At 40.9% G+C, this 22,737-nt stretch overlaps 1 protein-coding gene across 1 annotated transcript in view; it reads right to left on the bottom strand.

The window, feature by feature from the left end:
• Positions 1–8,524: 8,524 nt before the first annotated feature.
• Positions 8,525–22,737, bottom strand: part of galt (galactose-1-phosphate uridylyltransferase) — a 32,798-nt gene continuing 18,585 nt past the window's right edge. The window contains exons 8-11 of the mRNA XM_041960519.1: positions 20,028–20,160; positions 17,732–17,815; positions 10,403–10,557; positions 8,525–9,945 (exon numbers count right to left, since the gene is read on the bottom strand). Coding sequence (XP_041816453.1) covers positions 9,847–9,945; positions 10,403–10,557; positions 17,732–17,815; positions 20,028–20,160 — 471 coding nt within the window. The 3' untranslated portion in view covers positions 8,525–9,846. The remainder of the gene's footprint in view (positions 9,946–10,402; positions 10,558–17,731; positions 17,816–20,027; positions 20,161–22,737) is intronic.

Genomic DNA, 22,737 nt, shown 5'->3' with positions numbered 1-22,737 from the left:
CTAGTCTTACAGACTGAACTCTGCAGAGTTGTAAGTCTCAGGGCTTTGTTGTGTGGAAGCAGACCACCCAACCCAGGCTGGGAAAAAATAACATACCCAACAAAGTCCAAAAAAGAAAAAAAAAACCCTCCATCTTTGAATGCCTTAATTATTCTCACTATGGGAACGCTTCTGAACCAATATTCCCTTTTGTCTTTGATTTCTGTCTCTCTCTCATTTTGGGTTTGTTCTGGACCCCCTGTCTTTCAGCTAATGCAGAGCATTGTACCACAGTCTGCCATTGAGTCAGCCAGAAAGGTCACAAGCTGCTGCACAGCGCCATTAAAATGAATAGCAGTGCGTACGAAGCAACAACATCTCACCGTGTAAATAATATACAATTATGATACTTAAACACAAGCCAATTCTCTGCCAATCCATATTTTTATAGCAGCAATGGATCAATGACTACATGGAGGAGGGCAAACCAGACTTACAGAAACTCGACTCCAAATGAGTGCTAGTGTAGCTCTGTGTTCGCTGGAGGTCCGTATTTGTTTGTAGCTATAGCAACTTGATACTTTAGAGATGATGCTGTGGTTTAAGCTGAAGACGAATTGGTGAGCTGAGTGCAAAGGGAGCACGGTGGATATAATCAGGGTGCACAGATGGAGTGGGAGGGTGCTTTGTCAGAGCCTCATAAAAAAAAAAAAAGGCACTCAAGTTATGAACTGGAACAAATTACAGGGACATCCTGTCGAATACAGTAGTCCTGAGATAAACAACCTTAACATTAAAGTGTTGCCGGGATTATGCCGGAGAGGCCCTGTTATGACAATTTCTGCCACAGTGGCTTGCGGAGGGTGCATGTTTTAAATAATTTTCTTTCAAATTCAAAGTAAGTCATTCCGCGGTGTCCTCACGTCCCGCCACCGCACCCTCCTCCATCTTCTGTTTCTCCCTGTATCCGCTGCTCCGTCGCCTCCCTCTCTGTCCCTCGCTTCCCTCTTTCTCTTTATCTTAGGATCTCTAGCACCCGGTGAGGTGACATTAGTAGGAGAGAGGCTCGCTCACGCCTCCTTCTAATTGGAGTCGACTGAGCCGTTAGCTCTGCCTGCATCTATCTCAGAGGGGAGGAGAGAAGTGGAGTGAAGTGCTGGTTGAAAATTCTTGAATAAATCTAATGTCATCTTGCCTGTCATGACCCCGGTGAACCGAAAGCTCGGCGTATCAGAGGTGCAAATTGGACCCGTATGATTGTCATGCCAGTGTGATAGATAACATGGTATGTGGTTTTATTCATAACAATATCGCACTGCACTGGTTGATTTACCACAAGGTAGCACAGCCACACAGTCCAGATGAAACCGATTAGCTCCTAGCTGAGCGTTAAATGTCTTCTTATTCATTGCTTGAAATATGATGCTGTAAAGTTGTCATACTAGTTTCCTACCTGAGCTCCAAAGAAGTGTGCAAACATCAGGAATATTGATTTGTAGCCAAACTAATGACCTTCCCATCAGCCTCAGCTGCACCTTGTGTTTAGTGCTAACTAGCAAATGCTAGCATGCTAACGTGCTAAACTAAGATGGTCAGCGTTAAAATGAACACGACACCTGTCAAACGTCGGCATATTAGCATTGTCATTGCGAGTGTGTTAGCACGCATAGGTTAGCATTTACCTCGAAGCATTGCTTTTCCCAAATACAGCCTCTCAGAGCCACTAGCATGGCCTTTAGCTTCAGCACATTTGTGAAATGGCTTCATAAATCAACAACAGGTGTGTGTGTGTGCAGATCTACGTGGCTGTGCATAAATGTGTTTGAACAGCCCACCATAAAAGGAAGAAAATGACCTACTTGATTAGCAAGTTATGATATAACTCAACCCGTACTTATCTCATGACTTTTTCTTTCATTCCAACCATATTATACTCTTCTTATTATCATTATTATTATGATTATACTCTACAACTTGCATAGTAATGTCGATGTAGCATAGTAAGCTCCATGATTTGGGTTATTGTAAGGCACTCATACAGATGTTCACGTTATTGCGTCCACCCTCTGTGATCATTTGTACTTGAATGTTAAAATGACTTGCCTTCTGTAGCTTGTTTTTTTTTTTTTTAAACCGCACAACATGTTGTTACCATGAGGGCTTGCAAATTTTACTAATCAGATCTCATAAAGCACATTTGGCATCATAAGCTGCACTGGGAGAACAATTCTCTACCAGACCAGTCCTGAAAAAGACAAGCAACAAGAATTTGGCATAGGAGCCAAACCATCCTCCTTCCTCTGCCAGTGAGGGGACACGCAGGGGTTACACACACACACACAAACACAGACACACACGCACACATGCGCATTCCTTGCTATCTGTGTGGAGATAGAAATATATAACCTGAACATACACACAGGCAGACGCACACACGGAGAGTCTCGAAGGAGTGATGAAATAGATGAGAAGAGGATCCACGGTGAGCCTGGAGGACTGGATAAATATTGACCCGAATGAATGAGGTCTGTCACAGTACATAAAAAGGGCTACACACTGTCTCACCAACATCCACGCCCTCAAAGAACCTCTTGGTCTGTAAGCTATACCGGCACATTTCCACTGTTCAACTGTATACTGTAACACAACCTGGAATCAGTATTAATATTTATAGAGAAAGTGGGATTGAGCTTCATTGGAAGTAGTATAAATAATGAAACTGGTGAGTGTGTGTGGCTTGTACGTATGTGTCAGTGCCCATGCACATCTTTTTTTCATCTCTACACCTGAAATCCCTCCCAAAAAGGAAAAAATAAATAAAAGTTTGGACTCTCACCCGAGGAATAGCCGGGGTGTCAATAAAAGGAAGACGCGATGATGGCTGATGAAAATAGAAAGCCAGGAAATAATGGATAAAAAGGGTGGCTGGCAAAAACGCTACACAGAGTGTGGGAACGGAGATAAACGTGTTCATTGAAATAACAAGCAGGAAAGTAACATTTAGTTAAGAAGAGATACTGAAGCTCTTCATTCGACTGATGGCAGTGAATGATAGCACAAATACAAGCGAAGAGAGCATGTGGGTTAAAACCATAGATCACACTTCACGTCATGTCAACTGCTGCACACAGAATGTCCCAGCCCTACGTGCTTTTGACACGGGGCTGGGCCTTAAACGAGACATTAAAACCAGCAGGGACGATGAAGTCAGAGCTGACGCAGTGTTTACGTGTGATAAAAGTGAAATCCACCTTTATTGAATACGTGCTGAAAGCAGAATTGAGTCAAAGGTTCCTCTTGATCTGGGAGAAATGAAAAGGTGAGGTCGAACTAAATGATGCAACTCTAGGAAACAAGAAGCCACTTTAGTTTCATATTCATCTGTCACGAGGGGGTAAACAACAGCCAGTGTTTATAGGAAAAACAGCAGGAAAGGGGTCCCCCCGGTAATGCATGATGTTTTTGTTGTTCTTTCCCGATGCAGGTGCAGTTCGTTTAGTGATAGCGAAAACAGGTGTGCATCATTAATTCCTCAAAGCAGAAAGCGGCTGGGCAACGTCAAGTGTGGAAGGAAGGGTAAAATTGCTCTGTAATGGATGACATCCTGCTAAAATTTCTGTGCGCTTGTGTGTCCAGAGGTAGATTTAGATGTAAGCAAAAAACAAAGAAATCTTAAACTGTTGCTCTCTTTGTTATTGTGGATCGCTTGAAAGATTTGCAGTTTGTTCCGTCCTGTGGCTGCCAGTACATTCCAGTTTAAAGTCGTTGAGGCTGATGGCTGATTCAGTGCACTGCACTGCAAAAATCTAAGTAAAACACCTTAAATCAAGGTAATATATATGCTTGCTTGTTGTGTTCCAAGATGCATCTTCTTACTAGACAGTTTTTATGTTGGAGCATTTTCACTTGTTTGAACCTTTTTGGTCCTTTATCACCTAAAGAAATTGGAACCTCTGAGATTTTATCACTGATTCTGAGAAAGTTAATGCTTGAAACTAGAATATCCGAAATTCTAAAGCTGTTTGATCGACACTAACAAGGATAAAACTGTTTTGTCGAACTTAGAATTTATTTGTATCCAGACAAATATACTCATTTTTTCTGGGTGCACCACTGAAGTCTTCGAGAGTACATATCTTTAAAATACTAAAATGTTGGTCAGGGAAATTTTCCTGTTCTTTTTTGCAGATAAGTTTGCTTATTTTAATTAACATTCTCCCTCATTTTATTGCTTTTTGTGTTTGCTTTTGAGAGATGACTTTTTGCAGTGTGATTGATGAATTTTAGTCACATGATGTGAAAAAAAAGCAGGCGTGGTTGGGAAATAATGCCGGCTTGGTTGCAAACATAACCTGCAACTGTGCTTACACTCAGCCAAACAACCAGAGATGGCCAGTATTTCAATTAAATGTAATTAAATGACATATCCAATTACTTTTGAGTGGCAGGAAGAAAAAAAAAAAAGATGTAATAAAATAATTTAAGAACTTTGTGTTTTTACAATATTTCATGTAAATTATTTAAAAAGCCATTTCATTCCCACATAAGACACATTGTTATCCTGAAAAATTGTACCAAAAAGTACAGCCAGCAACAGTTAGTCTAATCACAGTCTTTGGTAAAAGCGCGTGAATCTCGTGACATATCCTGTCAGGTCCATCATCTGTGTTCCTTGCGACCACTAGCTTGAGGCAATCCTGTGTCCTCGGCATTCCGTTTATATAAAACTAATTTGCATTCAGAATTACATTGTGGTGACAACATAATTGCTACCTGGGTCATGTTCAGAGTCTGTGTTTCTTTGGGTGAATGAAAGGCTACATTTACGTACCACGCTGCAGTTGCAGGGAGGTGGCCGGGGTGGATGACGGGCGTAGTGCAGGACTGTGACACCAGAATCCAGAGTTGGTGCCTAAACATAACAGTAAAAGAACCTAAATAATGCTGTAGTCACTATGAGTAGACAGTGCACTGCGTGATTGCTGGCACACATTGCTTTCTCCTCTCCAAAAATCCTTGTGACATATTTTCATACAACATGATTTTGACCCACGCTGCTCCCATTTGGTGTGAAGCTCTTGTTCTTCTTCTTCTTATATGGGCGGGTACCATTTGAGTCAATGACTTCTTGTCAGTAGATGTTACAGCTAATGTTCTACATACTGCCATTTTTTTTTTTTTTTTTGGAAAGGTTGAGAATACGTGAGACTTATGAAAAAAGAAAAATATAAACAGGTGGACAGCACTAGAGATGGGTCAAATACAGGAGAATCCTGGGAAAGCGGGAGGGTTGACCTGTCTGACTGGCACATATATTTACTAGCTTGAAAAGTTATTGTTGGTATTGCAGAGAAAGAGAGGGGCTGCTTCTTTTCCTCTTCTATTTTTTTGTTCTATATCGCACTCTAATGGTTCTGTTTTGTGTCTTTTGCACTGGTTGCTTGTGACATATGATTTTAAAATCTACTAAATGGCATGGTGATCGTGTTCTCTGCATATACTGCACAATTTTATTTGTCATCCAAATGATTCAAACCAACAACTGTTAAAAAGACAAAATCTTTTTTGCCACAAATAAGATCAAAGTAGAATTAAAAATGAGATTTAGTTTTTTCATGTTGTACATTTTTTATTTCTGAAATGACTTCAACTGTTTAATTCAGTTGACTGTTTTTCATGCAAAAATAATTGCTGCTAATCTGAGCACACAGTAGTTGTCAGCTTCATCTTCACCTCTATGCCATGTTGGTGATCACAGCCACATGTCTGCCTGTATTTTTAAAAATGCGAAGCTTCAGGCGACACACTGACTGTACTCATTAAAAAGAAGATGACGCTTGCAGTTGCTGCCCCAGTTAGGGCTACCCGGTGTTTTGGATAGAGGATTGGTAGGAATGGACAGCTCTGAGGGAGTTGTTAAAGGATAGAGGGGGTAATTTATCTACGATTTTTCACGGGACTAATGTGTCAATGCAAGATGCTTTCATTGTTGGCACCAAGATTTCAGTGCGCTGGATCGGCATCACTCACCCTTCACCGCACCTCACCTCACAGTGTGGCGAAGGGTGAGTCGCCAAACCTGCACGGCTGAGGAAATAACCTCAGTGCTCCTCAGGAAAATACCAGTTTGCTGGTGTGCCAACAGGAAAACAGCCCTGCAAACTGATTTTTGTTATATCATACTGAAATGAAGTGAAATAGAGGCTTCCTGGAAGGTGGGATATAAAACTGAAGTAGTTTTGGGATAAATGGCCATATGGTCCTTACCAATCCTTACCATCTGACTAATTTGACAGGCAGTTGGAGCGCAAATTGGATTAATTAAAATATGACACACACTGGTTTGTACTTCTAGACTTGTGAGCCACAGCTATCATGACTACATGCCTAACCCCAACCTAAAACTACTTCTAACCCAAAATCCAAGGCTCAAGGCCTCCAATACATGGGTAAGCCCATGTGTGCCCCTATTTCTGTGTGTGTGTGTGTGTGTTTAAAATGTCAAACGTCTGTTTTTAAGTTTCAGCCAGTCTCCAAAACTTATGTATAATTCAAAAACTCCTTTTTTTCACACACACATGCAGTATATATAGGATTATATATAGGATATAGGATTCATAATGCGGATAAAGATACTTGCAATGTATATTTTCATGTATACTTTGTGTGTGTGTCTGTGTGTTCGCCTAAACAAATATGCAAGCTGTAACAGTTGATGGGACTGTGTAGATATATATGTATGTATATATATGTGTGTGTGTATAATCGCTGCATCACTTATTGTCAGCTGATCATACAGTGTTGCATGCAACAGTTATCAGGTACTGTTGTTACACAAAAGTTTGCTATCATTATTACTATTGGTCAGGAAGTGAAGAGGAGCAGGTCATGTTGTGACGCTGTAACCATGTGTTTCTAAAGTTGAATGTAGTGAGAATCACTGCGTGCTGTAGATACAAAGCTGATCTATGCACTCCACGATGCATACTCTCTTACCTGTTTGCTCTAGGTGTACTATAGCTGACCCTGACCTCCCTGCTGAGGTAGAAAACATTTGCAAGCGTGCACAGAAACCTTTAGTTCAACTCATGGAAAGAAAGAGATTGCCTTTAAATGTATTGGTATAGGCTAAATCAGAGACAGATCCTCAGTCTGAGTCCAGGTCATCTTCCTCACTTTTTAAGCAACACTACCATCTGCTGTTATCTAAGTGAGAGCACACCTCATTTAACATGTCAGGAATGAACATGAACCTGATCAACACATGTGCATATTCACGTTGCTTTTAGCCATTCACCTGTAGTGGTAAACGCAGTTCGTTTGACGTTGATCCACATGAATCCTCTAGCTCACTGAATCTCTGTCCAGCGCCTCTCCAGTGAGTAAATTATTATGCCAGGACAAGGTCTGTCAGTGATCCTTTAGGCTTTTTACCAGTGTGACAATAGAGTATTCCTTTAATTCCCCTGCATACATACTTGTGTACTTGTAGGAGCAGCTGATATTAAGATTCTAATTGTATTTAGTAATGAGGTGATACCCATGTGGAATGACTGTAAAGTCATCATATCATGTGAAATCCATATTGTTCCGTATTAGTACTTGATAAATCTGCAGCATGGTCTTCTGTTTCTGGACCGGAATCCATCATCACTCTTGAGCCTGTGTGGTCTTCCAGCTGTCAGCTATGTGAACTGAACACATCATGGCACCAGTGTAAACTAACTCTGCAGCTGGTCAACAGCCTTGTCAGTGCTTCCCAAGTCTGAAAAAAAACCTGCATTGGGAGTGTTCATACTGGCTACAAAGACATCCAATTGTAAAGAAATGTTGATGTAAGTAATGTGGGGACAAAAGATTAAAATCCATTTTAAACAGAACGAGGATTGTGGATTTTGTCCCACATCACTCACACCGAAATCACTTTCGGAAGGATCTCTTTGTGGCTAGTCTGAACAAAGAGAACAATTACAGCAACTAATAGTCTTTTCAATGCACATATCAACATGTGCCTATTATTAGAGACACTTGAAATAAATGTGAGCCCAGCCTTAAACATGCACATAGCCTCTGTCCGTGGTGCTGAAGCATCACCTCAGGTCTCTCTCAATCTCTGTCCGTGGTGCTGAACTATTCAGAGCCATTCCTTGTCCAAAATCGCTCCCTCATTTAATAATTGGTATTACTTTATATCTTATCTTATTCAACAGTGCACCTGACAATGGTGGTGCAAAAGTTTTCTAAGTGTAATTAACACATTTGTCAGTGCAGTAATGTAGTGCACATACCACCAAAGTAACCCAAACATTCTAATATTCAGTATATGATTCTAGACTTGTTCCAATTTGTTAACAACTTATTATCAACAAGAATTTCAGACTCTGAATCTGTTGATATTCATGTTCAGAAATTGTGCTCCAGCTGCCAATTGGCATGAAGTAAACTTGATGTTACTGCAGGATAATATCGGCTCTGTTAACGTAAACAAGAGACACGGCATTTGTTAACGCATTTATTTTCTATATAAAAATAAGCATTACTCTGTCACACCTTTGAGGCTGAAAGCTGTCAAACTAATTCAGCAATTACCGTCCATGAAAAAAAACATTTCCAAGAAGCAAAGGCATTCATTTGAATCACAAATAACTCATTGTGTTGTTGGAAGAAAAAAAAGCTCTGTTGTTGAAACAACAAACAAAGTTTGTTTGAATTCAGCAGAAGGGACAGCCGAGAAGAAAAGAATAATGTTCTCTCATTATCTCCCTAAAACACGGAGGACGGGTTCCATAACACATTTTGTTAGAAGCCCATTTTATAATTGCAGTAAGGAGCCCAGTATCAGCCTCGTGTGCAGAACTGGAATTACCGCCTTGTGGTTGTTTGCCACTGCCAACCAGTCAAATTGCAGTTTTCATCCATGTCTGTCCAGGCTCGTATAATATGTGTAGTGAAGACCTTAATTCAAAACAGTATTAAGTGTTATTTTTGGGTGCAATCTTACAAACATGTATGATTCCAGTAAGAGTCTAAGTCTTCACTTAGAGGCTATTTTTCCAGAGGAGAACCGAGGACTGATGGAGAGCTTCATCACACGGTGCAACAACAATGACCTGAAGCTCAAAATCTGCAGAACCAATGTGCTTGTGGTCACTACAAGGCTTCGAATATGGATGTTGCTGCAAAGACGCTACAGATTGTAAAACGTGGATGCTTCATACACATCTTCAACCCGGCAGCATCTGACCAAATGTGAAATACGGTCACAATCTCCCCTTCTGTTCCTCAGTTATTGTGTTGAATAATGGCCAGAAAAAGTTGACCTTTGACCTTTTGGATATAAAATGTCATCACTTCATCATTTTATCCTCTGAGACGTCTTAAATTATGGCCAGAAACGTGTTTTGTGAGGTCACGATGACCTTGACACTTAACCACCGACTTCTAATCAGTTCATCCTTCCAATTCCAAATTTTAAGAAATTCCCTCCAGGCATTCCTGAGATATCGCATTCATGAGGACGGGATAGACAGGTGGGCAGAGAGATAACCCAAAAAACATGATGCCTGCTGCCATGACTGCTGCCAGCACGGAGACATAAAAATTTGTTAATATGTAAACATACATTGCATGCGGTGCAATTAAGAATATCTTAAAGCTGTATGTTCAGAGAGGCACTTAAACATGTTGTGCCGTTTCAGAGGAGTGTGTTACAGTTACATATCGTGAACTTTAAGTGTTATTTTTACAGAACTTACAAAACGAAAGCAATACACCAACCGCACATTTCCAAAAGTATACTGTGGTTTAAATAAAGCTTTATTTTTCACCTCCCTTTCAAACATCACACAGGTCGTTTCACTTTGACTTTTACTTTCCTCCATCATCTCCCTCTTTTCCTCCTCCTTTTTCCTGGCTCTCTCTGGTTTTATAGTGCTCTTCGGGTAGGTTCCTTAACTTCTCAGCAGCCTGAAAATACAGGACCACAGCGGTGCCAAGCTTTTTTGTAGTTTATAAGTCAAATGCAGGGACACGAGAGTGAATCCACTGAAATCCTAGTTTTGCATTATAATTAGTACAAAAAGGTCTGATGGTCCCTTGATAGCCCAAACAAAACCCCTAACACATCTCAAATTTAAATCAGTGGAGTTTAAGAAATTAAAAACACAAACATTTGAAGAAAGGTGACAAGTTTATTTTCTAGAGCTGCTATGTAAATGAGGACTTAAATCTCCACCCTCTCCCTTACTGCAATAAGCTCCAGATAAAAACATCAACTTGATGCATGAAATATAGCTGTACACTGAATTATACTGTGAAAATATTTGGTACATGCTGGTATTTATCTACAAAATGTGCTGTACATTGCAGAACGTGCATCCTCAGTACTGTATGAACATGCACATGTGCATGTTACATTACTCACCTGCTCTGGAGTGAGGTCCCTTTGCTCCTGGGCGAGCATCTCATACCCCACCATGAACTTCTTGACCGTGGCTGAGCGCAGCAGAGGAGGGTAGTAGTGAGCATGCAGCTGCCAGTGAGAGTTGTCTTCCTTTAAGTGGGGGCCAGTCGGGGCTCCTGAATGAAGAGAGGAGGACGTTAGAATGGAGACACAGCACCAGCTTTGCTCATCCAGTCAGTCAGAGGCTTTGTTCACGCTGGTGGCTGACTGGCAAAGATTATCCAGATGGGTTAACCTTTTAGCAAACCTAAACCACACCTCTCATCCTGTGTGTGATCTGAGCTGCCTTAACATCATATCATAGATGCAGTTTAGGAGCCACAACCTCAGAAGCGCCGTCTCCTTTAGTTTTCAGCCTGAAGCGAGGAACAACCCACAAACTGGAATCAGAGGACCTTAGGGACCTGCAGGTGCCTGACCATTTAGGGCTCTATAAGTGATCACAAGAACATCAGATTCCATTCTCAATTCGACAGGGAGCCGGTGAAGAGAAGTCAAAAGCGGTGCCGTGAGAGCTTTTTGAAGGGCACGGTCGAAAGCTCTGCAGCAGCATTTTGGACCACTTGTAAACGATGCAGGGATGTCTTGCTGAGGCGGTTTAAAGGGAGAAAGAATAGTCGAGATGGGACAGAGATAAAAGCTTGAATCATCATTTCCATCCCCCCCTTGAGACACCAGTGGCCTGAGTTTTGTAATTCCTCTCAGCTGAAAAGAGCAGGAACGAGTCAGAGGCTTGACGTGTTGGTCCAGAGCCTGGTCCATAGTGGCTGTTAGATTTCTTGTGGAGGTTTTAACAGAAGAGGCAAAAGAAGCAAGACATTTTAGGCTGGGGGAGCACCGATCGTATCAGTGTCATGTAGAGAGACATCATAAGACTGTTCGCTGGACATATTTTCTACTACCTCCATATCCCCAGTATGTTTCAGTGATATGCACTATAATTCATGCTTCAGTGCGAATAACTTTCTTTCACCCGTGCCTCTGTCTGTGTCTGTGTCCTGGTCCGTCATCTACCCAGTTAATACAGTCTGTAATGGGTTGTGTTTTGCTCCTGAAGGAATAAGCAGGTAGCTTTATCTTATCCATAATTTCCCAGGTGACCCAAACACCATCCAACCACTTCTATCTCCACACTGCCACTAATAAGCCTAGCCCTGAATAAAAGCTGGCGGCTTCCAAATGAGCTAAAATAAAGCACAAACACAGATGGGGAGATAACACAACTCATTATGTGGGCCAGTTCTGTGTGTGTGTGTGTGTGTGTGTGTGTGTGTGTGTTTCCAGAATGAGGTGGTCAGTGTGTGTGTGTGCAGTGTGTCTGTGTTTGTGTACATGTCAGACAAACTGTGTGTTAGCGCACTACAGCACATCTATTATAATCTCAGCAGTCTCTTTTCCCTTAATCCCCATTGATGAAGTTAAAATAACACCATAATTTTGGGAGTTGAAAGTTCTTATACCAATTAAAAAAACAGTTGGAAGTATTCTGTCAGCTTCTTGAAGAGCAATGCAAAACACCAGGAAGGCAGTCAATTAAGATGAGAAACATGTTACAAGAAAAAAAAAAAAAACCTCTCTGCAACTCGATACCACAGTGGACATTAACTTTGCAGCTTCACCTCTCCCTCGAACTTTCCCTCTGTTTTTCTGGCTCTCTGGCTTCTTTATATCTGCCCAGCACCTCTCACTCTCTTGACACTTTCTTCTCACTCTTTTCATGTTTTGAATAGTGAGAAACAGGAGGGTCCTCATAAACCAAACTGTGCTAATAAACCAAACTGTGCTAATTAGACAGGTAGGAGTAGTCTGAAAACAGAAAACAAGGTGGTGTGAAAATGGCATGTGGGCAATTTTACCCCATTTTCAGGTATTGTATGTTTATTTAAGATTATTTCATAGGCTTTTCTGCTTTATTTAGATGGTGACAGTGGAGAGAGACAGGAAAGGCAGGGGACAGAGAGGCGATGACATGAAGCGAAGGGTCCGGGCTGGAATCGAACCAGGTGACCCATGATACGCAGTCCACCAGGTGAGCGCCCCGTTCACTGTGATTCTGGATCCAGTCAGCCTATCAATAGTATTTTATCTGATTTCGACATTTTTGCCAAACACGTTGCTAAATCTCTCAGTGCCTAGTGGCTAACATTACATTAGTTGTTACATTGCTCATGTTAATTTAAGCTATGTGAAGAATGAAGCTGCCATTATTGTGATAATCGTGAAAGGAAAAATGCACAGAGAGTTTTGTCCTGAAATTAAAAGAAAGTAGCTAGCTAGCTTACAGTACGAGCTAAGCGACGTTTAGCCAAGTGTTCCTTAAAAAGGCTATCAAATTTTGTCACCCTGCTAGTGTGTTAGCTGTTTAGAAGAGGCCAGTTAACTGTTATCTTTCAGCTTTATGGTGTATGATGTAGTCGACTATCTTCGAAGGTGGTCCTTGTGTCTATGAACAATTGTGTGGACCTTGTAGTGTTGGAAGTCGGGTTTCATTAGTGTTTGCTATGCTAATTAGTTAGCTGAGCTAAAGCTAGCGTTGTAACTACCATTACAAATGAGTATCCAGGTAAATGGGGCGCCCCTGGTATTGTATGTTTCAATGGGGAAACCATAAAAGCCTAATTTTATTGTAATGTCAGTCATTTCAAGCTAATTCTCACTTGAAATTCTTCTAAATGTATTTACCTTTTTCCCCACAAGGCATATGCCGATCTGTTTGCCACAGAAAATATGATGAACCGACTAACTATCTGCCAGTAACCTTCAACACATTGCTGCAACATGACCTATGAGTTTTAGTCACTATCTCAGAAATGAAACAGACTATGAGATTAAAGTCGAAACTTAACACAAGCCTTCACCACGGGCAACCTTTAGACTGAGATTTTACTTCAAAGATTTTATATCAGATAAAATAAAAAGAAGAGAGCGAGTCGATGACGGTGCCCTCTCCTGCCCTCTGTCCTTTTCTCCACACTCCACACTGAGTGTATCATATCTCTCTTTTTATAAGCCATCTTTCATGTGGGCTGCCTTACTTTGGAAAAAAAACAACAAAAGGAAGGAAAAACTAGACTGCAGGTGTTAAACTGCAGTGTTTCATTCTCTGAACTGGATCTGAGAGCATATGATCAGGGCTTAAAAATGGTCTCCTCAACATCTTAAATTTGATAAGTTGCTTCACGACTATGGAAACAAAGTAAAAAAAAAAAAAAAAAACAACTGAAGGAAAAAAGCTCAGGACTTGGGGAGAAAGAGGTAAACCGCCTGATGAAAACTACTGAGTAGGTCGCTCTTGGTAATCTGATTTTTTTTTTCGCAGGCGGTGATCGCAGGTCTGTGTTGAAATACTGCAGACAGGCACGATTAACCTTAACGGTATAATTTCTTTGATTTCATTCAAAACTAATCAAAAAAGCCTGAGAGTCTGCGGCCATGTTAGTGACTCTGTCAGGATGTGCATAGGGACAGCTGTGCTTAGAGCTAACATACTGACAACGACAATGCATAAACATGATGTTTTATAAAGCGTAGTGTTTACTGTGTTCACCACCACAATTTGTGTCAGTCGTTAACAATAACAGAGGAAGCAATTCATAAAAAAATGATCCAAGTTGAAGCTGAATGAACTGCAGGTCAGCAGGACAGCATCAGCAAACTTACTTTCATTTCAAATGTCCCCTCGGTTATTCATCTTGCAGGTATTTGGTCATTAACTCAGGGGGTCACCGTCGTCAACATCAGGGAACCATCAGTTGTTGAGATATTACAGTCAGAGCCAATGTGGTAGACTGTACATCTTTCTGAATACGTTCTATTAGCCAGTCAGTGAGCAGTGAGGCTCCCTCTCACTGAAACAACCCAGCTGGACACAACCGCTGCAGGGATTGAACCTGCAACCTTAAGCTTACACAAGAACGACTCTGTCCGCTCAGCCGTGATGACACTGCTCTCCTCTCTGTCACACATCACTCATCGCATCACTGCGCTCCGCTAACCTTTGTTTCAGTTTGAACTCGCTGCAAGGCGCTTCTCTGACATCGCTCACCGCCGCCATTTCCCTCGCTGTCTCGGTTCAGATAAATATCAGACGGCACCTGAGCTGAGCTGCAGCTGTCTCGACGGTGATTCCTCACCTTTCTGGACAGAGCTTACAGTCCTTTGTGTGTTTGTGCAAGCTGCTTTGTCACACCAAGCCAATTATACACTCGCCTGGCCATAGCTGCAAGAAGATTCATACCCACGTCTTGACTGCTGTGATGCAGAATACACATTGTCACTCCGCATGAAAAGGTAATTCGGCCCCCATTACAAAGGTAACATTTCCCAGCATTTTTTGCGTGCTTGCTTGCTTATTCTCTTGCCCGCTTGTTACAGGCTCTTTCGTCTCCTGTGACTGTGGTGTTCTGCTGTGGTGTAAAAAAATAACAGGAACTACGGGGGAATGGGTGTAGGCTCCAGTCACACACTGCTGAAAGATAAATTAAGCTGTTCAGGATGACAAACTGCAACAAACACTGAAAACAGCAACTTGTACATAACAGAGTGTCGTGTAGATAGCGTTAAAAAGGCTTCACTTGCAGTGCTTAAATCATTCTGATCTCAATTTCAATCAACCCTTCAGTAACTTATGTTCACTGAAGTGATGCTCTTTAAGAAGAGAATATTAAAAACGGTCTGTGGATTCAAAAAACAAATGTTGACAAGGAACTCACCATACAATTCCCTATGAATTGAGAATCCCACTATAGGCTCTATAACATTTGTCCAAGCTATTATGCCTTGAAAGCACTGAAAGCGTGCAGGTGACGTTGTGCTCTTTTTAGAAGATGAAAGATGATTGATCACTTGTTGGAGTCTTCACATTGAAAAGACAAAAACACACTGAACTGAATGATGTGTGTTTAGGATTGATTAGAATGGACAAAAATATCTGTCAAAAACACAAACACTGTCATGATTCCTGACTTTAATTATTCGAATCGACATAAAGGCAGAGATTTGTATAATGCACATATCTGACGCTGCTCAAACGCAGGATTACAACTTCTCTCAGCACCAGGCCCAGAGCAAAGTTCAGCCAACCAAAGCAAAAACATTCTCGCATTCTGAAATGATTATTCAATATTTCTCTGAGGATATGAACTTGTGAGTCATCTCTAAGAAGGAAAAACAAACAAACAGCACCTGGAAGGACAGGCAGGGGAGATAAATAAATGTAGCTCATATACTGTAAAGGTGGGAGACTTTTCCTTCGAGTGTAAAACATCCAGCAAAAGACTCCAATCAATATTTTCATATTAAGAACAGATCGAATGACTAATGTGAAAAATGTCGCTCATGGTGACGAATCCACAGAGAATCATCACCCGACTCAATTCCCCTCAGCTCTACGTAGCATTTTAGCATCATTCATCTCGTCGTTATAATCTTTGGCTCATTTTCTATCACTCAACACTCTCATCAGCACCCAGCAGCAGAAGGGCTGTTCTTTAGCAAAAACGGCTCTAAAAACGGCGTCAAACACGCAACACACAGAGAGGCAGAAATAAGGTACTGAAGATTTAGCATTTAGCAGAGGCAGATATTTCTCTCAGGAGTTGGTAGAGGCCAAAATAGAGCCAAAAGGACTGCAAATATCGGCTTAATGTTAACCAGGTGGAAAGTGACACAACTCAAAATGAATGCTAGCGTGGCTGTGTATATGCTCAATGTTTAAAAAAGCCATTATATGCAAATAATAACTTGTTAACCATAACAGCTTTATAAAGTGATGATAATATGCAAACGATGTGTTTACAGCTTGTTACACTGCCTCAAGTGGCCAAACCCGAAATGCTGTTTTGAGCATGGGATGCCCTGCCACCATGCTGTCCAACAAACCAGACAAAACAGTTTTTCTGTCTCCCCATGCTTCTTTAACGCAGCAGCGCAGCAGTCAACGCCATGCCTGACCATTTTCACCTTGGAACTGCGGACCGATGACCTCAGAAACCAGATTCAGACAGCCAGGGTTTCACACATAACATACTTAAGAAAAACATCCAATCAACTTGCTATTTTGCAAGCTAAGTTTCATTATACTAAATAGTTTCACAAAACTAGAAAGGTTATTTTTCGAATCTTTTATCCGTTGACTGTATCCAAACCCAAGCCTACTGTTACTCAGCTTGTAAGATAGCTAAGCTGCTGATAAGGTTTGTGTGTTTGATGAGCAGAGTGGAAGCTGCAGGCGGGTGGAGATAGAGGCAGGGAGTGCGTAGCTCTGTGCGTACGACATGAAGACAAAGGTGATGAATTACATCTAAGCCAATGTAAGGCATGAGGGGAATTTTTTTCGATGGAAAAAGCCTAAATAAAAAATACAAGATATGTAATTTTGATGAACAGAGATGAGATTTTAGGGGTTTTAATCAATGCCTGGAGAGGAACTTTACATATGCTGATGTGTCTTGAGTGTGAAGTGGTAATAACAGTTTCTCATTTGTCACTTAGAGATTTTTATTACAGCAGAAATGACTGAAATGTAACAAGAGTTATCTAACCTGAGGGAAAGGCGCGCTGCAACTACACTTATACATCTTTCCCATCACACTGGACAATCTAATTAATATTTATATTTGATATTAACGCCATGTTCGTGCATGACATTAGCTAATGCAAAATCACATTTAAGAGAAAACGACTGGAGTGGACTGGCTGATTTGCAGCCTCTAATATTGCAAAGAAGGAGATGGTGGATGTGTCTAGAGAACCCCTTTTGTGGAAAATGATCTCACGTTAACAGCACAACACAGAATAAAGAAAGGAAAGTGTAAAAAGAGAGAAAGGCAGGACTGAGGAGGGATCCGAGAAGGGTGTGAAGGCAAAGCAAAGCATTTTAATGCATCTTTTCCCTCTTTATCGCTTGTCATTGCAGTTTAATTTGGTACAACACTAGAAGTCCTTTAAAAATCCTGACTGGGAGAACACTCCACACATATTTCATGACTGGCTTTTGCAGATAATGACACAGATGAGCACACTGCCATCAGTCACATATCAAACTGACTGCATGAATTAGTTTGTATCTGGCCTGATTCGTGAACAGCCTCCAGTTTGTAGCAGTATTTGTGTTATAATCCACTGATCCATCCAGAGATTTTCATGGATTTAGTTATTTATCTTGAACCTTTCCAACCATCTGTCCCTCTCTCCTCCTGCCACGCTATAAAAGAGACTTTAAACAGGTCATCACATTTATACCAAAACATTTTCTTTTTAACGCTCCCACTCTCCCGCTTTTTGTCTTACCGTGCCAGCCCATGGAGTAGGGGAAAGAGATTTCAAACAGATTGTCATACTTGGTCAGCAGGCGCTTCATAATGTCAGCCAGACCTGATAAACAGACAGACAGAAGAGACGGAGATGCGGTGAGAAACAGCTGGGAGGTGGGCAATAGGGAAAAAGAAGGCATTCGCTAGCGAGAATCGTTAACAATGAATGACGTTAGGAAGGGGAGTTGAGCGAGGGCACGTAAGAGTAAAATCTTTAAAAAAAATATATATATATATATAAAATAACTGAAAAATGAGAAGAAATGCGAAACTAGACATGCTGTAAATTGAAAAGATGATGAAACTTTTATTATTTTCGAGGGGACATTAAATATAAAAGCAATGCAAGGCCACACCAGGAAGGAGTCAGGCAGACCAGAGACCGAAAATATATCAACACACACACACACAAACAAGTTTCTCTCCTACATACAAACCACATTACAGACAAGCGACTTCCATGATCTTTAATCACAATTAGTAATCAATGAATCATTAAAAGCTTAGAAAATATATAATTAATGGTGTTTTTTTCTATTTGCAGAGCATAACAAGCAGGACAATTAAAATAATGTCCAACAGAAACCTGAATCTGGACACATAACACATACACTGTGGAGACACATTGGAGACAACAAAATAAAACACTAACAATAATGAAATATTTTATTTAAGAATATGAGAATATCCACTTCGTCTGTTTCTTATAAAAATTGTTTACATGTAGGCTTCTGTTGTGCGAAAACCATCTGAAAATACTCCGAGAACTTATGTCCCAGTGATACACAAATGCTGTGGAGCTAACTTTACCCATAATCAGCTAATACACTCTTCATTGATCTAATTCCTCATTGTTATAATTGATCACATAAAAATCAGCAACATCCCTCCATCAGACGCCAACAAACCTATCTGTTGCTCTAATGGCTGCGGGCAAACTGCAGGCAAAAACTGATCCTGCCGACTGCAGGAGGATTTTGATTTGTTATTCCGTGCTGATTCGTCTCTTGTTCAGTGTGAAACCGTGGTAATGGGCTGTGTCTCAGAAGACACCTATCCCACTGATCCCTCTTATCTATGTGCCGTAGGCTTCACATCTTCATTACACAAGAGCTCAATCAGCTAAACAGACTTTCGACTCTCAGCAGAGGTCTTCCAAATGAGCCCTTAGTTAATTTAAAGATGCAGCAGTGTTTGTCCTTGAGAGGGAGTGGTAGGTAATCTCACCAGATCACCTCGTTCTAAAGAGAATTCATTCTCCGAGAACAACAACAACAACATCTGCTGTAGTCATTTAAACACCATAATGTTAGGAAGAAAGGGAAGTGAACGACTGCAAAGAACCAATTCATTCAACTATCACCCATGCATTTTATTATCTCATAAACTATATAATGTTGGGAGAGTGAACAGGAAGAACATACAAGCAGCCACCATAAACTTAAATATACCACCTTTAATTACAACCCTGATTCCAAAAAGTTGCTCTGCTGCGGTGTGAAATGTAATTTAAAAACAGAATGCAATCAATTGCAAATGAACTGTTTAACAACAGATTTAAGTGTTCCTGAGTTCATGTAGTAATCTCCTTTATACAATCATGTGCTGAACCTCACTCCATGCTCGCCTGTGAACGACTGAGCCTTTCCAGGATGCTCCTTTCATACCCAATCATGATACTATCACCTGTTACCAATCAACCTGTTTCCCTGTGGAATGATCCAAACAGGTGTTTTTGGAGCGTTCCACAGCTTTCCCAGTCTTTTGTTGCTCCTGTCCCAACTCGTTTGAAACATGTTGCTGCGTCAAATTCAGAATAAGCAGATTATCCATCCATAAGCAGACAACTTTTGGAATCAGGGTTGTTACAATATTTGAAGATAATATTAAGTAGGAATGAGTCATATTCATGTTTGGATTCATTTGGTTGGTTTTAGATGTAATTCATTTTTAATTTCAACAGTGTTATGAAACTGATGTGGGATCAACTAAATACCATTAAGGTGAAGTGAAAGTTCATGGAGGGTCTGAAATGAAAAGTTTTCTCTCCCGGGAGCTCGAATGTGCTGTGAATGATCATGGAAGATGAAACACACACAAACACACACACACACACACCTAAGCAGACACAGACACACAGATCGGAGGCACCTCGGCTGGGAATCAAACCTGTAGGCTCCCCACTGTGCTGCTGAGTCACCTTAAACTTGTCTTAATTGCCTTATTACTCTCTCAGTCACTCACTCTGTCAGTCTCTTGGCACACACACTCACCCTCCCTCTCCTCTGTTGTCAGGTCATTGATTCTGAGGATGTGTCGTCGTGGCAACAACAGCGTCTGGTAGGGCCACGTTGCCCAATAGGGAACCACTGCTAGCCAGTCAGAGCTCTCCACCACCACACGTTCCTAGAGAAGAGACAAAATACATTTTTTTGAATGTGCAGTGAAGCAATATTATGTATAATTGTATAGGTTTTCTGCTTAAAAATTAACTTTTCAGCAAAGTCACTAGTCACTACAACACTAATTGGAAGCTAGAAAAGTTAGCCAGAACTTTCTGCATCTGTTCAGAAATAGGGGAACATAATTTAAAGTCACATGACATTTATAATGATGCAAAATTACCACAAATCCAACCTTACAGTTTAACCTGATGCAACAGTGTCCTGTGCAGTTCACTCTATTCCTTTCTACAGGGTTGGTGCATTTTAAAACTGGAACTACCACCTTGTGGTTGTACGCCTCTGCCAACCAGCCAAAGCACCAGCTGAGGTCACAGTAACCTTTGACCTTACACCACCAATCAGCTATCCTTCAGTCCAAGTGAACGTTTGAACAGCTTCCCTCAAGGCGTTCCTGAGACATGGGACTGATGACCATGGCTGTGGTATCTGTGCTCCAGACTGAAATATCAACTACTACTTGATATGTGAAATGTGTTGCCATGCAAGCATTAGCACTTAGCTAAATGTTCAAGACTACAGACTGTTGCACTCTAGTGCAACGCGGTTCGTGTGGATGTCACATCAGTGCTTCAGCTCTCTAACAGAGGGCTAAAATTTGTGGGCCAACCTCACATTCTATCAGATGCTTCTCTAGGAAGTGTAGTTTCCCTAGTCTGTGCTGCATTAGGAAGTAGATTCAGTTCATATTAAACATGGCAGTACATTACCCTGTACTAGCAATTAATGCATATCAGGGTGTTTAGTCGAAGAGATATGAGAAAAGACCTCTGCAGAGCACAGTATTTTACAGAATTCCACAAAAATATTTTTAAGTAAAAGGCTGCTTTCTAAACGTATTCAGAATTTTCCAAATCAAATCAATGGAAGCCAGTGAACCTGACCCACAAAATCTGAAGGTTAGCAACTAGCTGGTGTACAATCTGAGCATCATTCAGCTGGTTGAGCTCCTTGAACTTCTTCAGTGAATGGAAGGTTTTCAAAAACACCTTGTACTCAACATTAGAGAGGACTGCTACTACTTGACTTGTCTCACCTTTTCTCATTTCATGATTTTGTTTCTCCTTTTCAGGTGTTGGGTGTGTGTTTTTTCTCAATCCATCTTTTATATTGTATTTGTCTGAGAGAGACAATGCACCTCATATAGGCTGTCTGTAGCAGGTAATTACGAAGCCATTTAAAAGCTGAATCTTGATTTAAGATGCTGATGAAATGATGGTGCATCATGGACAATCACCTACATACATTATAATGAACACACAGAAATTCAGAAAAACAAAAATCATAAACATATGAACTTGATCAGACTGCTTCAGCTTATTAACATGCCTCCCACCATGCATTCAGACATGAATAAAAACAGGGAATACTAAGTAAAAGAAAATATGGGAAAAAGCTTGACTGAGCATGCTTTTACTTTATAACAAACTGAGTTCAAAATGGCAATAATGCAAGTCAGTCCAGATTGGCTGTTTGCAGCAAGATGCCTAATTATCATAAACTGTTTAAATGCAAAGTGTGTCATAAACTGAGATTTAACAAGCAGATGAGTGGGCACAAACACGACCTAACCTTGGTATATCCATTAGACAAAGATTAGCTCAGTGTGTGTGTGTGTGTGTGTGTGTGTGTGTGTGTGTGTGTGCTCAACAAGTCAGAAGAAGTCAGCTCCATATTAATCCCAAAAACAACACAGAAAATCTCTCCCTCTGTTGTTTTTCTTTGCAGTGGATGACCAGTAACTGCATGTCGACATATATTTCCCAACACAACTTAGTCTGATCACAAAGTGAATGGAAATGCTGGTGTGTAGAGGCCTCAGAGCATAAAAAACAACCTCGCAGCAGGGTCGATAATCAGTGGAGTGTAGTTGTAAGAGCTGTATTAATTGATTTTTTTGGCCACTTGAGGGCAGAAGAAGCGCATAACAAGCCGAAAAACACACAGCCCTGACAGATTTAGTATAAGGTTGTTATGGCCACGGTGTTAGCGAACGACAGTTTTTTACAAACAGCAGACAGAAAACAACACTGGCATTCATGTGCTTTTGGTCACCTGATGAATGCAAAACAATTATCCGCTCTTCTTCCAGTTTGGTCTCCACCAACTCCTGAGAAAAGTTTCTGGCTCTTTAGCCGCTAAATTTTTCACTACGTTCACCAGCTAGTCGCTAACCTTGTCTGTCTGCTGTATGGTGCTGGGTGGGCGGGAGGCAGGGGATTTATCAGAGCTAGTTTGCCAAAAAGAGCTGTTCATTAAATGTGCCATAAAACAAATACAATTAGAAAAAAAAGCTCTGCAGAGCTACAAAGTTGTGTGATACTTCTCTAAATGTCACTGCTTACAGCTACATCTGATTCATCATTGAAGGCCCTGCGTATGTAAAAGCATGCATGTGATTTCTTTTGTTATACAGCCACAAGTGCAGGTTTGGTGACTCACAGGCGACCAGCTCATCAAAAACGTCCCAGAGTCGGGTGTTTAGCTCAGCACTCCACATAAATGTAGGGGATCCAATTCT

Source organism: Chelmon rostratus, chromosome 19 (genome assembly GCF_017976325.1).
Source record: "Chelmon rostratus isolate fCheRos1 chromosome 19, fCheRos1.pri, whole genome shotgun sequence".
NCBI classification, from domain to species: Eukaryota; Metazoa; Chordata; class Actinopteri; order Chaetodontiformes; family Chaetodontidae; genus Chelmon; species Chelmon rostratus.
The sequence above is the reverse complement of the archived record's forward strand: the minus strand, read 5'-3'. Positions and strand labels throughout refer to the sequence as shown.